Source organism: Myotis nattereri (assembly GCF_964212035.1).
Source record: "Myotis nattereri genome assembly, chromosome: X".
Classification (NCBI taxonomy): Eukaryota; Metazoa; Chordata; class Mammalia; order Chiroptera; family Vespertilionidae; genus Myotis; species Myotis nattereri.
The window spans coordinates 147527671-147546086 of NC_138078.1; the positions used below are offsets into that span (position 1 = coordinate 147527671).

At 43.5% G+C, this 18416-nt stretch overlaps 1 protein-coding gene across 1 annotated transcript in view; it reads right to left on the reverse strand.

Moving 5' to 3' along the window:
- Positions 1-1039: 1039 nt before the first annotated feature.
- PAGE4 (PAGE family member 4) overlaps positions 1040-18416 on the reverse strand; it is a 46097-nt gene continuing 28720 nt past the window's right edge. Inside the window, exons 2-5 of the mRNA XM_081081502.1 lie at positions 4796-4881; positions 4216-4318; positions 2600-2707; positions 1040-1152 (exon numbers count right to left, since the gene is read on the reverse strand). Coding sequence (XP_080937628.1) covers positions 1139-1152; positions 2600-2707; positions 4216-4318; positions 4796-4873 — 303 coding nt within the window. The 5' untranslated portion in view covers positions 4874-4881 and the 3' untranslated portion in view covers positions 1040-1138. The remainder of the gene's footprint in view (positions 1153-2599; positions 2708-4215; positions 4319-4795; positions 4882-18416) is intronic.

Here is an 18416-nt window from a genome sequence, read left to right on the forward strand (position 1 = left end):
TACCACAGGAGTTAGAAAAATAACAGCAAATTAAACAGAAAAGAATAATACAGGTCAGAATAAAATTAACAAAATATAAAAGAAAAATAGGATCAGAATAGCCAAAAGTTGGTTAATTTTGAAAAGACTAATAAAATTGGTAAACATATGGTGAGACTGGTTAAAATGCAAGAGAGAGGGCACAAATTATTAAATTAGTGTTAAGAATGAAATTGGCAGCATCACTACAGATCCTACAGACATTAAGAGAATAATGGGGCGGGGGGGGGGGGCGCAGATAATGAGTATATAGGCAACTTTGTGTAATGAATTTTAGATAACATGGCCACAGTTCTATAAAAATAAAACTTAGCCCTAGCCAGTTTGGCACAGTGGATAGAGCATCAGCCTGCGGAAGGGTCCCCGGTTAGATTCTGGTCAAGAGCACATGCCTGGGTTGTGGGCTCAATTCCCAGTAAGGGGTGTGCAGGAGGCAGCCAATCAATGATTCTCTCTCAACATTAATGTTTCTATCTCCCTCTCCCTTCCTCTCTGAAATCAATAAAAATATATTTTTAAAACATAAAATAAAAATAAAAACATCCAAACTGAAGAATAGAAAAGAAAAGGTGGTGGGGAGATGGGTGAAAAATGTGAAGAGATTAAGAAGTACAAACTGTCAGTTATAAAGTTAGTCACGCAACACTTCTACAGACCAGCTCTAAATAGAACATGAAGTTTTTTTTTTGTTTGTTTGTTTTTTTGTTTTTTTTTAATATATTTCTTTATTGATTTCAGAGAGGAAAGGAGAAGGAGAGAGAAATAGAAATATCAATGATGAGAGAGAATCATTGATCAGCTGCCTCCTGCATACCCCGTACTGGGGTTCAAGCCCGCAACCCAGGCATGTGCCCTTGGCCGGAATCGAACCTGGGACCCTTCAGTCCGCAGGCAGACGCTCTATCCACTGAGCCAAGCCGGCTAGGGCAGAACATGAAGTTTTTTAAGATACCATTTACAATAGTATCAAGTTCCTAGAAATAGATTTAACAAAAGATGTGCATGACAAATGTAAAGCTTTATTGAGAGAATTTAACAAGCCATGTTATCAATATAACAGCAGCATGTGTAGCTTCGGCTTGTCTTCTTTTTTAATGGCTCACTGTCCATCACCTAAAATAAAAATATAACAGTTGTGTAAATTACTTAGCAAACTTTTACTTACATGATAATAAAGGTATACAAAGAATATTACAATTTTGGTTTTGTAAGGTAAAACTAAAATCAGAACCCTAACCACTGCACAGACTTCTATGCTAATGTACACTTTCAGGCATATAAGCACAATTTTTTTAAATGCTTCACTTTTTGGTGGTATGAAGAAACAGATTTCTCAAGCCCAGAAAATCAAATCCTATGTGCCTTTTTAAAGATAACTTTTTGAATCAAGAGCAAAAACTGCCAATGATTTTAGTTAAAATAAAATCAACCAAAAAAACATAATAAAAAATAAAATAAAATAAAATAAATAAAATCAACCAAACAAAAACTCCAAGAAGCAAAACAAACAAGTAAGCAAACAGTATTATTCAAATGCATTGACTTGAAATATTCTTCTAATTATATACATTAGTTAAAATAATGATGTCATACTATTTATTTAAAGAGACCACAAAGAACATCATTGCATTTGATTTGTCTCTTTTGTGCAAACATATTTCATTGATCTAGATCAGTGATGGCGAACCTTTTGAGCTCGGCATGTCAGCATTTTGAAAAACCCTAACTTAACTCTGGTGCCATGTCATATATGGAAATTTTTTGATATTTGCAACCATAGTAAAGCAAAGATTTATATTTTTGATATTTATTTTATGTATTTAAATGCCATTTAACAAAGAAAAATCAACCAAAAAAATGAGTTCGCGTGTCACCTCTGACACGCGTGTCATAGGTTCGCCATCACTGATCTAGATCAACCTTTATATGGCCTATTTATAGTAAGGTGGCCATTTATTTCACTTGCACCTGCTGTCCTGGTGTAAGTAGTCATAGCACTCCCCTTTAACTCTCAAGAGTATCCTGGTTTGAATGATAAAAATTACATGGTCACACTAGTTTTAATGTCATCATAGATGCCATTCAAATGAGAAAGAAAATAGTACCATTTCTCAGCCTGGCTCACAATTAAAAATACAACAACAAACCAACCTAGAAAAGTCAAAACATACAGATCCATACTATTTTTTGGTTTCTGTAAAATAAAGTGATTTTTGAGAAACAGATCTGGCAAATAAAAAAATAATATTACTATTGTGTTGTTTAGATCTCCAAATAGTACTAAAGCATGTTAAATAATTTATATACTCTAAAAATATTTGATCACTTGTCTTGCATTTTAAAGGACTTCTACTTCCAAAGTAATAATACTTTCATGTTTTATAATTTAACAACATGGATAACTTAATTCACTGTTTTTCCTGATGCTGTCTTTGAATCAAGTATTTGGTGTATGAACAACCTTTCGAGAAATCTTTGTATGTGTGTTGTGTTACAAAAGTATAATAACATTGTAGAATAGAGCAACCCCATGACTTGCATTCTTAATGGGATAACCTACCTTTTGGAGTTTTAGCAGGAGTCAGAATAGCTGGATTCTTCTCATCTGCTTCACTGCCATCTGCAGGCTCATCACGAGGCCTTCCCAGAGCCATTTTCTGGCTTTCACCTTCCAATTCAGGTTCGTATATAAGTAAAGAGAGTTATTAATATAAGTAGTAAACCACACATTAATGCTATTAAATAAAGCTCTGCAGGTTAGTATTGCAATAAATGTGATACATAAGAAAGCAATGAGCATTATAAAGGGTTTTCTGGTAGAAAATAAAGTTTTATTTCTCATATTACCTCCTCCATGAAGTGTTTCTTTTTCTAAAACTGTTTTAAAATAACTTAGTTGTCACCTTTGTAAACCATAGACACTTGTATTATTGCACCTATATCATTAGCTATTTGTTTACACAAATTTCTCTGACAAGACTGTGAGCTCAAGACAGAAATCATTCTCTCATTTCTATTTATATCCTCAGCACCTAGTACCTCACCTGCCACCAAGCAAGCCCCAACAAATGAGTGAAAAAAAAGTCTTATCCGGTTTGGCTTAGTGGATAGAACTTCAGCCTGAGGAATAAGGGGTCCAAGGTTCTATTCTGGTCAAGGGCAGGTACCTCAGTTGCAGGCTCCTCCCCCACCCCATCCCTGGTCAGGGCTCATACAGGAGGCAACCAATCAATGTGTTTCTGTCACATCGATGTTTCTCTCTGTCTTTCACTCCCTCTCCTACGCTCCCTAAAAAATCAATGGAAAAATATCCTCGGGTGAGGATTAATAAAAATAAATAAATAAAAAATGAATATATGCCCTGGTCAGCATGCTCAATGGTTAGAGCATCAACTTACTCTACTGGAGGGTCTTGGGTTCGATTCCCCATGAAGGGCATGTACCTGGGTTGCAGGTTTGATCCCCGCCACCTGCCAGTGTGAGTATAGGAAGCAACCATTCTCACATCTGTTTCTTTCTCTTTCTCTCTCTCTCTCTCTCTCTCTCTCTCTCTCTCTCCCTCCCTCCCTCCCTCCCTCCCTCCCTCTCTCTTTCCCCTCCTTCCCTCCTCCCTTCTACTCTCTAAAAAATCAATGGAAAAAATATCCTCACTCCTTGGGTGAGGATTAAAAAAATAACAATAAAAAAGAAAATAGAATATGTGACAATTAGATTATGGCTCAGGAAGACAAAAATACTGAACACTAAACAGCAACTAGAACAGGATTTTACATTTTTGTTTCTCTATATTATGAAAAATAAATTTAAATCACAATCTAAGAGTTAACCAAAATATATCTAGGTTTGCTTAAACTTTTGATGCAATGACAAGTATTTTAAGATGACCAAGTTTAACTAGTGAAATAGTGTATAATTTTGCCTAGATTTAATATTGCTTCATTTGATTTGTTGATATAGACCCTTGGCAAGGATTGTATTTTCCAGGTGTAGCAAATAATTTAAAATATGGGATGGGTAAACTTATTGGAGGGAAAATTATCAGAGAAAGGGACTGCAGTTGCAAACTATACCTTTCCTTACCAGATAGGTTTCCAGCCACTTTTCAGGTGACCCTTATTCCTGTTACTAGTAAACATCATAAATTAAACACAAAATGTTCCTTTATCCCCTTTTCACCTTTAATCGCAGATGCTCCCTCTTCTCTCTTTTGTCCAGGTTCCTTAGAAGGACTCCCAACTGGTGGTTCCTCCTTAGATTTTTTGTCACTTGGTTGCTGGGCCTTGTGGGAGAGTACATACAAAGAAAAAGTATTCTTTTCACTATTATAACAATAGAAGGCACAAGTATATATACTATATTGCATAACTAATCACAAATCTAAAGAGGTTTTTCCTGTACTCTTCTCTGTAAGCACTCTTAATAAAGTTACTCTTCCTATATAAAAAATACTCTAAGGAAGGGCTTAGCTGCAAGGAACAAGAATTCTAAAAACCATTTTAATATTTTCTGGTGCTATTTATTAATACACACAATAGGGACGCTATAGGGATGATTTCCAGGCTCATGTCAATATACATATGCAGGCAACACCAGAATATAAGTCTCCTTGCTCAATGTCTCATTCATAATGTTCAGTTTTCACCTATTTTAGCAATGAGGTCCTTTATACAACAAATATGTATTGGTTCAACAACTTTTTCAATTTTTTCCATAAGAATTAATTTTTCTGAATGGAAGTAAATGTTAGAGCACTCACAACCACAGGTTTAACTGCATCAAAAGACTCTTGACCATCTGGTCTTCCTCTAGATCTTGATCTCAGTCTTGCGTTCATGGTTCACGCTGAAAATAAAAAATCATCAAGTGAAGATGTAGTGAAAAACAATAATTATACTGGACTGTTTCCCTGACAAACTGGTGATTATAAATTCTTTTTTACATTTGGTTAGAGTCCCAAAATAAATCTTGAATAATAACTGCTGTAAAAATAGTAATAATAATTATTATTATTATTATAATAACTGCTGTTTTCTAATCATGTAATATTCAATGCAATTTCTCTCACCACCTATTAGGGAGAGAGGGGACCCTTCAAGTACTTTTTAAAAAGTACGACTTTACTAAAGAGATTTAGTTTCACAAGTAGACTCTCCAATACAAACAGATTTTGTAACATATAGGTACGTCCAGCTCTCCACTGACAACCACCGATTCTGTGCTCTGTCGGCAGTTTCAGGTGCCTCCAAGAGTCAGGTACCTCCAACACCACCCCTAAGACTCGCCCCATCTCCTTTAGACCCCCTGCCCGTCGCCGCCCACCGTCCGTCCTTGTCCTAGCCCCGCCGTAACAACGGCCATGGCGGCCTTGATGCCTGTAAAGAGAAAGAGGACCACCTCAAGGACTTTCTTCCTCAGAGGCCACAGAGCAAGACACCCCAAAGCATGAGGCCGACTGGCTCTCTCCTCACACTTACACTCCTGGGAGGACTGACCTGTGGACCTATCAGTTGAGTCTCAGCTCCCGAGAAAGAAACTCGACCGTAAGACGCAAACCGCAGAGCTCTGCACACGGAACCTTGTACAACCGCCAGACCGATGACTCATAAAGCCCGGCACTGGGCATGCGCACTGCGTCTCGTGCCGCGCACTGACCTGTGTGGACTAGTATCCCCATCCCCCACCCCCACCCCCCACGAGCTCCATGGACACCTTTTGAGTTTGTCCTGACGGGTTCCTGGGGCCTCCACGACTCAGACACTTCAAATAAAGCCCCTAACACTCCCCACAGCCCACTATCTTCCCTTGCCCTGGTCCAGCCACAAGGCCCATGGTGGCCGAGATACTTGGAAGGAGAAAGACCACAACCTACAAGACTTTCTTTCTCTGAGGCTACGAAACATGCTGACCAGACCCGCCTGAAGCCCGATAACTCTCTCCTCATACGTACTCATTCACATCAGTTCACACTTACACTTGTCACCAGACAGCAGAGAGCCTCCTGGAGAATCAGAAAGAGAATGAAGATGGTAAGTACCTCCCAATGCCACCTAAACACAACCTCTGCTGCGTCAACTCCGCCAGCCAGTCGCAAGCCGCAGCGGTATGCGTGGCAACACCAACACTACTGCACAGTGACGTGTGTCACATGGCCCGTGGGTCCAGCCCTCCCTGGGTTGCAAGCTCCACCCCACTGGGAGTGGAAAGTTGCTTCCCAGTCCCAGAAGGAATTTTCCTTCCTTTCTCCACCCCCCAAAAACTTTCAGTCTTTGTCTAGGAACGTTCTCCGCGCTGTATTTCACCTGCTGGTTGCCCCTCCAAATCTTCCTCATAGTACAGACGCCTCAGTGGCCTTAAGAGAGCCTGTAGTCTCCCCAAAGATGCGTGAAAGCTTTTTTTTAGGGTCTGAAGAATTGCAAAGCTATTTAAAGCATAACAGGTATCCAGAAAGGTAAAAAGAATTGATCAATCCAAACACATAAGCCTTAAAACTCGCACACATCCTGTGACTGAGCAGTTCTACTTCTAGAGCTTTATGTTAAGGAAACTGCCTTGCACGTGAAAAAAAAAAAAAGATGTAGATACATAGCACTTACAAAGCAGCTTAATTTATAAAAGCATGGTTATGGACTTGTTATATAACTAAACTTTGGCACATATTTTTCAATTACATTTTACATTCAATATTGTTTTGTATTAGTTTCAGGTATACAACATAGTGGTTAGATAATCATATACTTTGCAAAATATTCCAATATTTCCAGTACACACCTGGCACCTACATAGTTATTACAATACTAATGATTTGAATACTATCCCTATGCTGTACTTTACATCCCCATGACTATTTTTGTAACTACCAATCTGTACGTCTCAATCCCTTCACCTTTTTTCACCCAGTCCCCCAACTCCCATACCCTCTGATAACAATCACTCCCATCTCTGCATCTATGACTTTGTTTCACTTTTTTGTTTGTTTATTTTGTTATTTAGATTCTACATGTAAGTAAAATCATATGCTATTTGTCTTTCTCTGACTGACTTAATTCAGTTAATATAATTAACCTCTGTCACAAATGGTAAGATTTCCTTCTTTTAAAGGCAGAGTAGGCCGAAACCGGTTTGGCTCAGTGGATAGAGCGTCGGCCTGCGGACTGAAAGGTCCCAGGTTCGATTCCGGTCAAGGGCATGTACCTGGGTTGCGGGCATATCCCCAGTGGGAGATGTGCAGGAGGCAGCTGATCGATGTTTCTCTCTCATCGATGTTTCTAACTCTCTATCTCTCTCCCTTCCTCTCTGTAAAAAATCAATAAAATATATTAAAAAAAAAAAAAGGCAGAGTAATAATTGCTTGCCTCCATTTCATTTCATTCTTTTTCTGGGGTTTTCTCCTGTTCTTTTGTTTGGGGCATGTTTCCCTGTCTCCCCATTTTGGCTGCCTCTCTGTATTCGCTTCTGTGCTTTAGGTATATCTGCTATGTCTCCCAGTCTTGGTAGGGTGACCTTATATAGTAGGTAGGTATCCTGTGGGGCTCAGTGGTGCAGTCTCCTTGATCACCTGAGCTAGGTGCTCCAGGAATGTTCCTTGTGTGGGTTATGTGAGGCCTCCTGTTGATCCTCACCGAGGATATTTTTCCATTGTTTTTTTAGGGAGAGTAGAAGAGAGAGGGAAACAGACAGAAACATTGATGTGGCCGAAACCGGTTTGGCTCAGTGGATAGAGCATCGGCCTGCGGACTGAGGGGTCCCGGGTTCAATTCCGGTCAAGGGCATGTACCTGGGTTGCGGGCACATCCCCAGTGGGAGATGTGCAGGAGGCAGCTAATCGATGTTTCTCTCTCATCGATGTTTCTAACTCTCTATCTCTCTCCCTTCCTCTCTGTAAAACATCAATAAAATATATATTTAAAAAAAAAAAAAGAAACATTGATGTGAGAGAGACACATTGACTGGTTGCTTCCCACACACACTCCGACCGGGGCCAGGGATGGAGCCTACAACCAAAGGACATGCCCTTGACCAGAATCCAACCCGCAACCCTTCAGTCCTTGGGCCAGCACTCTAACCACTGAGCTAACCAGCAAGAGCAGTAGATGAGTCTTGATGAGTCTCATCTGTGGGTGGGGTTGAACCTCAGGCTGGCTGACAATGAGGATTGACCCTGACCACAGCATATGAGCTTCTGTGTAGGGGCTGACCCTATGAAACGGAATTCATTCTGGTGCCAACAGAGATCTCCCTTTGGTTGTACCACTTGTGGAGCTAATTGGGTCCTGCTCTAATCTGTTCTGAAGCCCACCATTGAGTGTTTTAGTTCTGGGGCCTCTTAGGAGGGACTCCAGAGCAGGTCAATGTCAGACACTGCTTGTGATCAGACCTGGGCTACCTGTTCGGAGGTACAAAGAGATCAACACTTTGTGGCTGCCTCTGCTGGGACTGGGTGCATGCCAGAGGGGCCAAGCTGCATATCAAGGCCAGCTTAGGGTTTGCTCATTTTGAAAGTAGTCAGTTAGGATCTCAATGGTGTTATGAGTACTAAAGCCATTTCTAGAATATCTCTGTTTGAATCTGCCATCAAATCCCAAAGCATAAGTATTTCAAATATATACAACTGTGGCAAAAGTGTGTTTGAATATGAACTTTCATGTTGTAAACTGTTCAGATGATATTTAGAATCACATCTGGTCCATAAGGTAGGGAATGCAAAGGTAAAATACCACTGGGCCCTAAACAGGCTGAGGCTGAGTAGGAGTAGAGCTGATTTCTTTGTGTATTTCTGAAAACCAGGCCTAAAAAGGGAACAAGAGGGAGGCTTTATGGTCTGGCTACAGCTTCTGAAAATAAATGCAGCCTCTTTAACAGACCTACTAGGAAGGCAGGCACTTAGTGAAAATGAGAAACATCTAGGCATAGAGCAAAGAGCAAGCCATTTGAAGCCCTGGAAACACGAGTTAGAATCCCATCTCCACTGCTTCCTCTCTGTGGGACCAAGAATGTTAGCTAAACATATATGAAATTCAATTTCCTCACCTGTAAATTGTGTTTAGTAATCTTATCTTTTAGGACTCTTAGGGAAAAAGAACACCCTTTGTAAATATTCAACTCAGTTCTTGGTTATACATACACTCAATAAATGATGTGTTATCATAAATATTATCATTACTATTATGGTTAAATTTTTCTAAAACTACCTGTACTTGGTAGTTATATTTTTATTGGGCTTGTGTTCTCCATGAAAACAAAGGTTTTTGGCAAATACTAGTATTTGAGGCGCAAAAAAAGTAAAGTAGATTTCTGGACAATTCCTTCTCCCCTCCCTTTTTTATCTGCTTCTTCCTCATAATTTTGCACACCATGTGTCTTCTTAATGATTACCACTTTCTCCATTTAGAATGAACTCCTTTGTTTGCAAGTGAAAAACTACAGCCAGAGCCTATTTTTCTTTGTCCAAGACCACACCCAAGTTAGATCCTGAGTGCACCATCAATGTATTGTCTGATTCCAAATGAAGTGATCTTGCCACTTTACCACCCGCTGCTTATCCTGCCAATGTATTTCAAAGCGCTAGCAGTCATTGAGAGCTTACTCTGTGAACTTAACCAAAGCTATTTCACTCTCACACTCATAACCCTAAAAAGGCAAAAACGATTACTATTCTCACTTTACAAAAGAAAATGCTGATGTTCAGAAAGAGTAAGTAATTTGCCCAAGGACATACAGTGGACATGTTATAAAAGACACTTGTCCAAACAGAAAAGACTTCATAATTATTGGGAATCAAAATACAAAGATGGGCCTGGCTGGTGTGGCTCAGTGGTTGAGCATCAACCTATGAATCAGGAGGCCATGGTCCAATTCCTGGTCAGAGCACATGCCCAGGTTGTGGGCTTGATCCCCAGTGTGGGGCGTGCAGGAGGCAGCCAATCAATGATCTTCCATTACTGATGTTTCTATCTCTCCCTCTCCTTCCCTCTCTGAAATCAATAAAAATATATTTTTTAAAAAATACGAAGATGTGCCCTGATCAGTTGGCTCAGTGTATAGAGTGTCGGCCTGCGGACTGAAGGGTCCTGGGTTTGATTCCAGTTAAGGGCATGTACCTTGGTTGCAGGCACATCCCCACTGAGGGGTGTGCAGGAGGCAGCTGATCGATGTTTCTCTCTCATCGATGTTTCTGGCTCTCTATCCCTCTCCTTTCCTCTCTGTAAAAAATCAATAAAATATATTTTTAAAATAAATAAAAATACAAAGATGGGATGGCATCTATGTCCACCTTTCTACCACTGACTTCCCAGCTGTAGTTGCATGAGCTCCTGCATGCAGCTCTGGGTTCCTACCTGGAAAGCCCCCCTTTTGGCCTCTTCCTGAACCAAATATCTAGTCACAACTGGGGGGGAGGAGTCTCCAAAGAATGTGGAGACCCTGGGTTTAGTCAGCAAAGTCTAAAGCCTGAGCTCTTTCGTTTTTTTAATTTTCTCTCAATAGATAGATAGATGATAGATAGATAGATAGATAGATAGATATAGATAAATAGAGTTCAGAGAGGAAGGGAGAGGGAGAAAGAGAAACATCTACACTAATAAAAGAGAAAAATGGTAATTGGTGTATGGCGATACCGTTTTCATTGGCTAATCAGGGCTATATGCAAATTAACTGCCAACTAAGATTGGCAGTTAACTGCCAACAAGATGGCGGCTAATTTGCATATGTAGGCACAATAAAGGGAGGCGAAAGGGAAAGCAGGAAGAAGCCCCCTGCCACTGACAGTGATCTGAAACCCAGGGGGGAGCTAAGAGCTGGGGGGCAGGGCAAAGGCGGCCCTGGGGCCACCTTTGCCCTGCCCCCCAGCCATGATCGGAGAATCAGGCGCCTTTGCCGCCCTGGCCAGTGATAGCAGGAAGTAGGGGTGGAGCCAGCGATGGGAGCTGGGCACGGTCGAAGCTGGCAGTCCCAGGAGCTAGGGGTCCCTTGCCTGGGCCTAAAGCAAAGCCCACGATCGCGGCGCCCCCCGCTGCCACTGCAGGTCCCTGCTGCCCGGGCCCGACACCTCAGCCAGAGGCATTAGGCCTGGGCAGGGGCGGAGCCTGCAACCGCGGGGAGCTGGGGGTCCCCTGCCCAGGCCTGACACCTCTGCCGGAGGCCTCAGGCCTGGTCAAGGGGCCGATCCGGTGATTGGTGATCAGAGGGTGATGAGGGTCAACTCCTCTGGCTGAGGCATCAGGCCTGGGTGGGGGGCGGAGCCGGGGATTGGGGGGATATGATGGTCCCCTTGCCCAGGCCTGAAGCCTGGGTCAGAGGCGTCAGGCTTGGGTGGGGGGTGGAGCAAGCGATCAGGGGGATATGGGGGTCCCCTGCCCAGGCATGATTCCTGGGCCAGAGGCCTCAGGCCTGGGCGGGGGCCAGAGCCAGTGATCGGGGGGAGATGGGGGTCCCCTGTCCAAGCCTGACACCTCTAGCGGAGGCATCAGGCCTGGGCAAGGGGCCGATCAGGCGATCAGAGGGTGATGGGGGTCAACGCCTGAGGGCTCCCAGTATGTGAGAGGGGGCAGGCTGGGCTGAGGGACACTCTCCCCCCCCCCCACCCAGTGCACGAATTTCGTGCACCGGGCCCCTAGTTAATGATAACAGAGTATTATTGATCAGCTGCCTCCTGCACACCCTACACTTGGGATCAAGCCTGCAACCCGGGCATATGCCCTGGTCACGAATCAAACCGTGACCTCCTGGTTCATAGGTCGCCACTCAACCACTGAGCCATGCCAGCTGGGCTAAAGCTTGAACTCTTCTAGTGAGGGTTTGTTCCCCCAAGTCACAGAGTGTTCAGGATCAAATACCCTATATCCTGCACCAGGACACCTGGTGTCAGAGGCACCAAGATTTTGCAGAAGAGCCAAACGATCAGGAATTAGGTACACCACTCTCTCCCTTTTGGGCTTTGGCTGGCTCTTCATTAAAACAAGAGTTTGTACTAGAATCCAAAGGTTCCTCAGCTCTAACATAGAATAAATAATGCAGCTGTATGTAGGGTGTTGAGACAGATAATGGCTCTGAAATCAGACAGGCCTAATTGGGAAACTACTTTGCTGTGTTTTGGAGAAGTTACTTATGTTTTAAGCCCGTTTCCTCCTCTATAGAAAAGAGATTTTGTGAACTAATACACATAAAGCAATGGCTAGCAAATAGTAAGCACTTAAAAATATTCATTACTTTTTCAATTAAAATTTAAGGGACATTCGGGGATATATTTATCCCTAAAAAGTATCTCCCACTTACTCCTTACATCAGTAGTACCCACCTCATGCCACTCATGTGCCCCAAGTCATCCAACCTTTTCTGCCTGGCCTTTTTGATCTTCCACAATCTTCTTTTTATCTCCCATGCTATATCGTTAAGCTTTTGAAGCCTAGGAACCATGCCCTATAAACCTATTTGCCTTATACCAGTCAGTACAGAATAGAGATTTCACTGATTGAGTAATTGGTTGTTTTTCCCTCTCTGGCTTCAGTAATCTCATCTGTAAAATGTTAGGACTGTGAACAACATCTTCTAGCTTTGATACTCAAAAGATATATGAAAAAAGCCCCACAGTTTTATCAGAAAAAGATAAAACGTCTTAGCCGTTGGCATAAATTGAAAGGATCTTATTCTGAGATGCAATGTTGATGATTTCATAATAGTTCTCATGTTTCTGGAAACTCCAGAAAACTAGGATTTGCTGTTTCTCCCTCCACCCAAAGTAAGAAATAGCAGGACCTCTGAGATGAAACATCATATCGCCTAGTTGGGGAAACAACCTCAGGAATTCAGTACCAACATGGCAAGTTTAATATTTTGCTAATGGGACATCATTGTTTTTCACACAATAGGTAATATAACCTTGACTCTCATCTGAAAGAGGGACTGTCCCTCTGCTTAAACTGTTTCAAAAGAAGTACTGTGTTGCTTCCTTATAGTTTCAATGCAGGGGACTGGAATTTCTTCCTAGAGTTTGAGGACACTTGTTTCAAAAAATGAAAAGAAAAAAGGCACCTTTCTTCTACAGAACACAATGTCTCCACTATCAGGTTGGACACAAAGCAAGTGCCTATAAAGTCTTGGCCACTGAGGGTAGAGAGAAGAGAACTGGAAATGGACAGAGAGCATTGAGGGAGGACCCAGGAAGCCAGAAAAAAGTAACTTTCTTTCTTAATGTTAGACTCAAAAGGGCTTCCTAACTTCATTCTATTTCTATCTGATTATTAAAAACTTGTGTTTTATTCTAAGCATGAGAAAAACATCAGACAGACCTAAATTGGGGTACATTATACAAAATACCTGACCACTACTCTTCAAAAATATTAAGGTCATGAAAGACAAGGAAAGACTGAGGAACTGGCATAGACAGGAGGAGAGTAAGGAGATATGACATGACTACGGTGACAAATGTAATGTGGAATCCTGGAACAGAAAAGACTTCAGTGGAAAAACTGATGAAATCTGAATGAATTTTGTAGTTTGGTTCATAGTATTGTACCAAGGTTAATGCCTTACTTTTGATAAATATTCTGTGGTTATATAAGATATTAACATAAGGGGAAGCTGGGTAAAGGAATTCTCTGTACTATTTTCACAGCCCTTTATAAGTCTAAAATTACCTCAAGATAAAAGTTAATAAGGGGGAAAAAAAGTTAATAAGGGGAGCCTGAGACCTTGTCCTCAACATCAAAAGACAAAGGTTCTCCTCTAGACCCCCTCTTTCCTGCCAGCTTCTCATTTCCTCTGAGAACTTAATAGTGACTCTTAAAGGCCTCTAGCTGCATTAACAGCAAGTCAGTCCAGCAATCTGAAGAAATGACCTGGTTAGACCTGCATTTTCCAAATAATTAAAACAAACTTTTCTTGAAGGAACTATTTTTAGGAAAGTAGTATCCATTTCTGTGCCTTCTTATACAGAGCATGGAAAACAGTGCTTAACTTTTCATTGTCTACAAGTATTAGTACAAACATCTGCTTTTGTACAGTATCTAAATAAGAGCTCTTGGGGCTGACCAATGAGGACAGCTAATTGTAGTGTTGGATATTTTGGTTCTGTTCCATGAACCTGCACTGTCTCCTCTTCCCTTATAAAACTGCCCTGTTGGTTCTTTAGCGGGAGAAGGGGACACATTAGAGGAGTGACTTTGAGGTGACAGCTTGGGGCATCTGGTACCCCAAAGAGTCCTCATAAATCACTAGAGCACAAGTCATTTTCACTACTCTCTGGGTTTTCTGAAATGATGTCATAATCGTGATCATCAGTTTTCCAGTTGGTGACCAGAGCCCACTCTACAGAGGACAAATTTTCATAAAAAAGAACCAATGATGTGGCAGCATCAAGAGCCAAAGAATCGATGATATACTGAGCTCCACCTGTATGTCTGTGTGTCACTGAAATTCAGGTATCACTGGGGCCAAGGCTTCACGGGGTAAAGCAGCCAGAGCACTATGACCACTGTAGGGTGTCCCATTGGCATCCACTGATACCACATGCCCTGTTCACACTTCTTTCTTGGACTTGGTAAATTTATTTGTCACTAAGAACAGAGCTGAATACTTAATCTTGAGGGTCACTCTCAGCTCTAACATTCTAGGGGTCTGCTCTTTGAGATATGATTTTCTCTTTTATATGAAATCCTCCAAAGCCATCAAAGAATAATTATCACGCCTGAATGATGCAAATCTGTCTTATCAATTAGGCATGATTGTCTCTTTTCTAAGTGCATAATCGCAGATCCCACTAGGCCACACCTTAAAGAGCTTTATGTTGGGAGAAAATGTCAGTGTAGATCAACAGCATAAATGGGTCTCTGTGCAACAAACCACTGGGCAACTCCAAAACCTCCTCTTGTAGAAGCATATATGAGCTAGTGCCCATCTACAGTAGGGAAGCTGGTGTCCATTCAATGAGTCCCAGAAGGAAATTTGCCCAAGCTGCAGATTGTGGAGAATGCTTGAAATTTTTCCACTGACTTTGTTCTTCCCTTTACAGAAGTCTTGACTTGCTTCATCATGATTCCATGTGTAACCCAGAGCCAGATGAAGAAATAAAGAAATTCCTCCATACAAGTTCTTCAACTTAAATGTCCAAACTGAGTAAAACCAGAGTGTACTAGGGTATTAAGGGAGCTTCAAAGAAAGGAGATCAAGCAGGACCTCAGCAGACAAGTTTGCTGAGGTCTAGAGCCCAGGTTGGGGAAGAGAGTGCCCCTAATTCCACCCCACAACCAGGCACCAAGATCAGGAGAGCTTGGGGCTGTATTTCCCACAATCAGGTTGTCTTGACTTCTTTGCCCTGGCTTCAAGACCATCACGTTACTAACCCACATACCTGTTATCCTAAAGAAGAGGGATGGAGCACAAAGGGTGTGGGATTTGGACACGGATAGACCTGGGTCTGCATTTTAACTCTGCCATTTATGAGCTGTCATACTTTATGCAAGGTACTGAACAGCTCTGTGACTCAGTCTCCTCATTAAAAGGAAGATAATAGTTCTCTGCCACAGGGTCATTGGGAGGATTAGAGACAATGCACATAGAGCTCCTGATAGCTGTGCTTAGGACATGGTAGTCATGGCAACCAATAAATGTAGCTGTTTTTCTCTATTCCACGTGAAAGAAGCCAGACACAAAAGGCCACATATTGTATTATTCCATTTGTATGAAATGTCCAGAATGGGGAAATCCATAGATACAGAAAGTAGATTAATGGTTGCCAAGGGCTTGGGGGAAGGAGGAATGGAGAGTGACTGTTAATGCATAAGGCTTTCTTTGGGGGATAATGAAAATGATCTGGAATTACATCGTGGTGATAGTTGTGCAACATAGTGGATATACTAAAAATTACTAAATTTTATATTTTAAAGGGGTAAATTTTATGAGACATGAATTATATCTTAATTGAAAATTCTTAAAAATAAATTCTCTGTTCCTCAGTTTATGAATATTAAGAGAAATGAATATTTATTGAATGTGGATAACAGTAGCACCCACCTCATAGGGTTTTGTGAAGATTAAATGAGTCAATTAATGTAAAATATTTAGACTAACCATGGAATACTATAAAAGCTCAATAAATGTCAGCTATAATTATTACTGTTATTGTTATCATAATCATCATCATTTTTATCATAGGTAGCATAGTCTAGTAGTCAATATCAATGGAATTTAAGTCAAACAGACCTAGTTTAAAATCTGATTTCACACTTAGCAGCATATAATATAACTAGAGGCCCAGTGCACAAAGATTTGTGCACTGGCGGGGGGGTGGTGTCCCTCAGCCCTACTTGTGCCCTCTCACAGTCTGGGACCCCTCAGGAGATAACGACCTGCTGGCTTAGGCCCGCTTCCGGGTCACAGAGGGCAGGCCCAATCCCTAGTTGCCTGCCCCACAGCCCCTGGTCGGGTTCAGAGCAGGGCCGATTGGGGAGTAGGGGTGCCTCCCCCTGTCATGCACAGAGCAGGCGGATCAGGAGGTTGCAATGCCACCCCCAGTCACACTCAGGGTAGGGCCGATTGGGGGTTGGGGCACCACACCCTGTCACACTCAAGGCAGGGCCGATGGGGAGGTTGCGGCGCCACCCCCTGTCATGCACAGAGCAGGGCAGATCAGGGGGTTGTGGTGCCACCCCTGTCACATACAGAGCTGGCCGATCAGGGGGTTGCAGCGCTGCCCTCTGTCACACACAGAGCAGGGCCCATCAGGGGGGTTGGGGAGCTCCCCCCTGTCACAGAGCAGGGCCGATCAGGGGGTTGGGGAGCTCCCCCATCACGCACAGAGTAGGGCCGACAGAGGAGTTGGGGCACCACCCCCTGTCACACACAGAGCAGGGGAGATCAGGGGGTTGGGGCGCCACCCCCTGTCACCCACAGAGCAGGACCGATCAGGGGGTTGGGACACTCCCCTTTGTCACACTCAGGACAGGGCCGATGGGGGGATTGGGGTGCCACACCCTGTCATACACAGAGCAGGGCTGATCAGGGGGTTGGGGAGCTCTCCCCTATCAGGCACAGGGTAGGGCTGATCAGGGAGTTGGGACGCCTTCCCCTGTCACTAACAGAGCAGAGCGGATAGGGAGGTTGTGACCCCACCCTCTGTCTCACACAGAGCCACAGGGAGATCAGGGGGTTTGGGCGCTGCCCCCTGTCACGCTGCTCTAGGGGCCAGGAGGCCTCGCGGCTGTGCTGATCCCAGTGCTGGGAGGCCTCGCGGTTCCTCTTGACACCGGGGCAGTGAGGCCTCGCTGCTCTGCTGATCCCGAGTTCGGGAGGCCTCGTGACTCCACTGATCCCGGTGCTGGGAGGCATATTACCCTTTTACTATATAGGATAGAGGCCTGGTGCACAGGTGGGGGCCGGCTGGTTTGCCCTGAAGGGTGTCCCAGATCACGGTGGGGGTACCGCTTTGGTGCCTGGTCAGCCTGGATTAGGGGATGATGGCTGTTTGCAGCTGGTCACACCCCCTTCAGGGTGGGGGTCCCCACTGGGGTGCCTGGCCAGTCTGGGTGAGGGGCTGAGGGCCGTTTTCAGGCTGGCGGGTGACAGAAGCTCCCAACCTCTCCTTTTTTTCTTTTTTGTTTTTTATTCTGGGATTTATTTACCTTCTATGGCTGTCACTGGAACTGAGAGCCAGCTTTAGCTCTGAGGCTCGGCTCCAGCTCTGAGACCTCAGCTGCTGAAAGCAGGTATCTTGGTTTGTTTGGATTCTATAATTGAAACATTGTTGCCATCACTGCCACTATAAGCTCTGAGGCCGAAGCTGGCTGAAAGCAGGTTTCTGGAGCTTGTTTAGCTTCTATAATTGCAACAATGTTTCTTAGACTGCAGCTCAGAGCCTGGCAGCGGCAGGCAGGGAACCTTGGCTTCCTCTATCACTGGAGCAAGCAAGCCTCCTGTTCGCTTCAGCTGCCTGGCTGCTGGCCACCATCTTGGTTGGCAGTTAATTTGCATATCACCCTGATTAGCCAATGGGAAGGGTAGCGAAGTTACGGTTAATTACCATGTTTGTCTTTTATTAGATAGGACTAGAGGCCTGGTGCACAAAAATTTGTGCACTCGGGAGGGAGGAGGGGTCCCTCAGCCCAGCCTGTGCCCTCTCGCAGTCTGGGACCCCTCAGGGGATGACCACCTGCTGGCTTGCAGCCCGGCAGCCCTTGGGGGATGTCCACTTGCCAGCGGGGAGCAGGCCTAAACTGCAGTCGGACATTCTTAGTGCTGCTGAGGAGGCAGGAGAGGCTCCCACCACCACTGCTGTACTGGCAGCCATCAGCCTGGCTTCTGGCTGAGCAGAGCTCCTCCATGTGGGAGCGCATTGACCACCAGAGGGCAGCTCCTGCATTGAGCGTCTGCCCCCTGGTGGTCAGTGT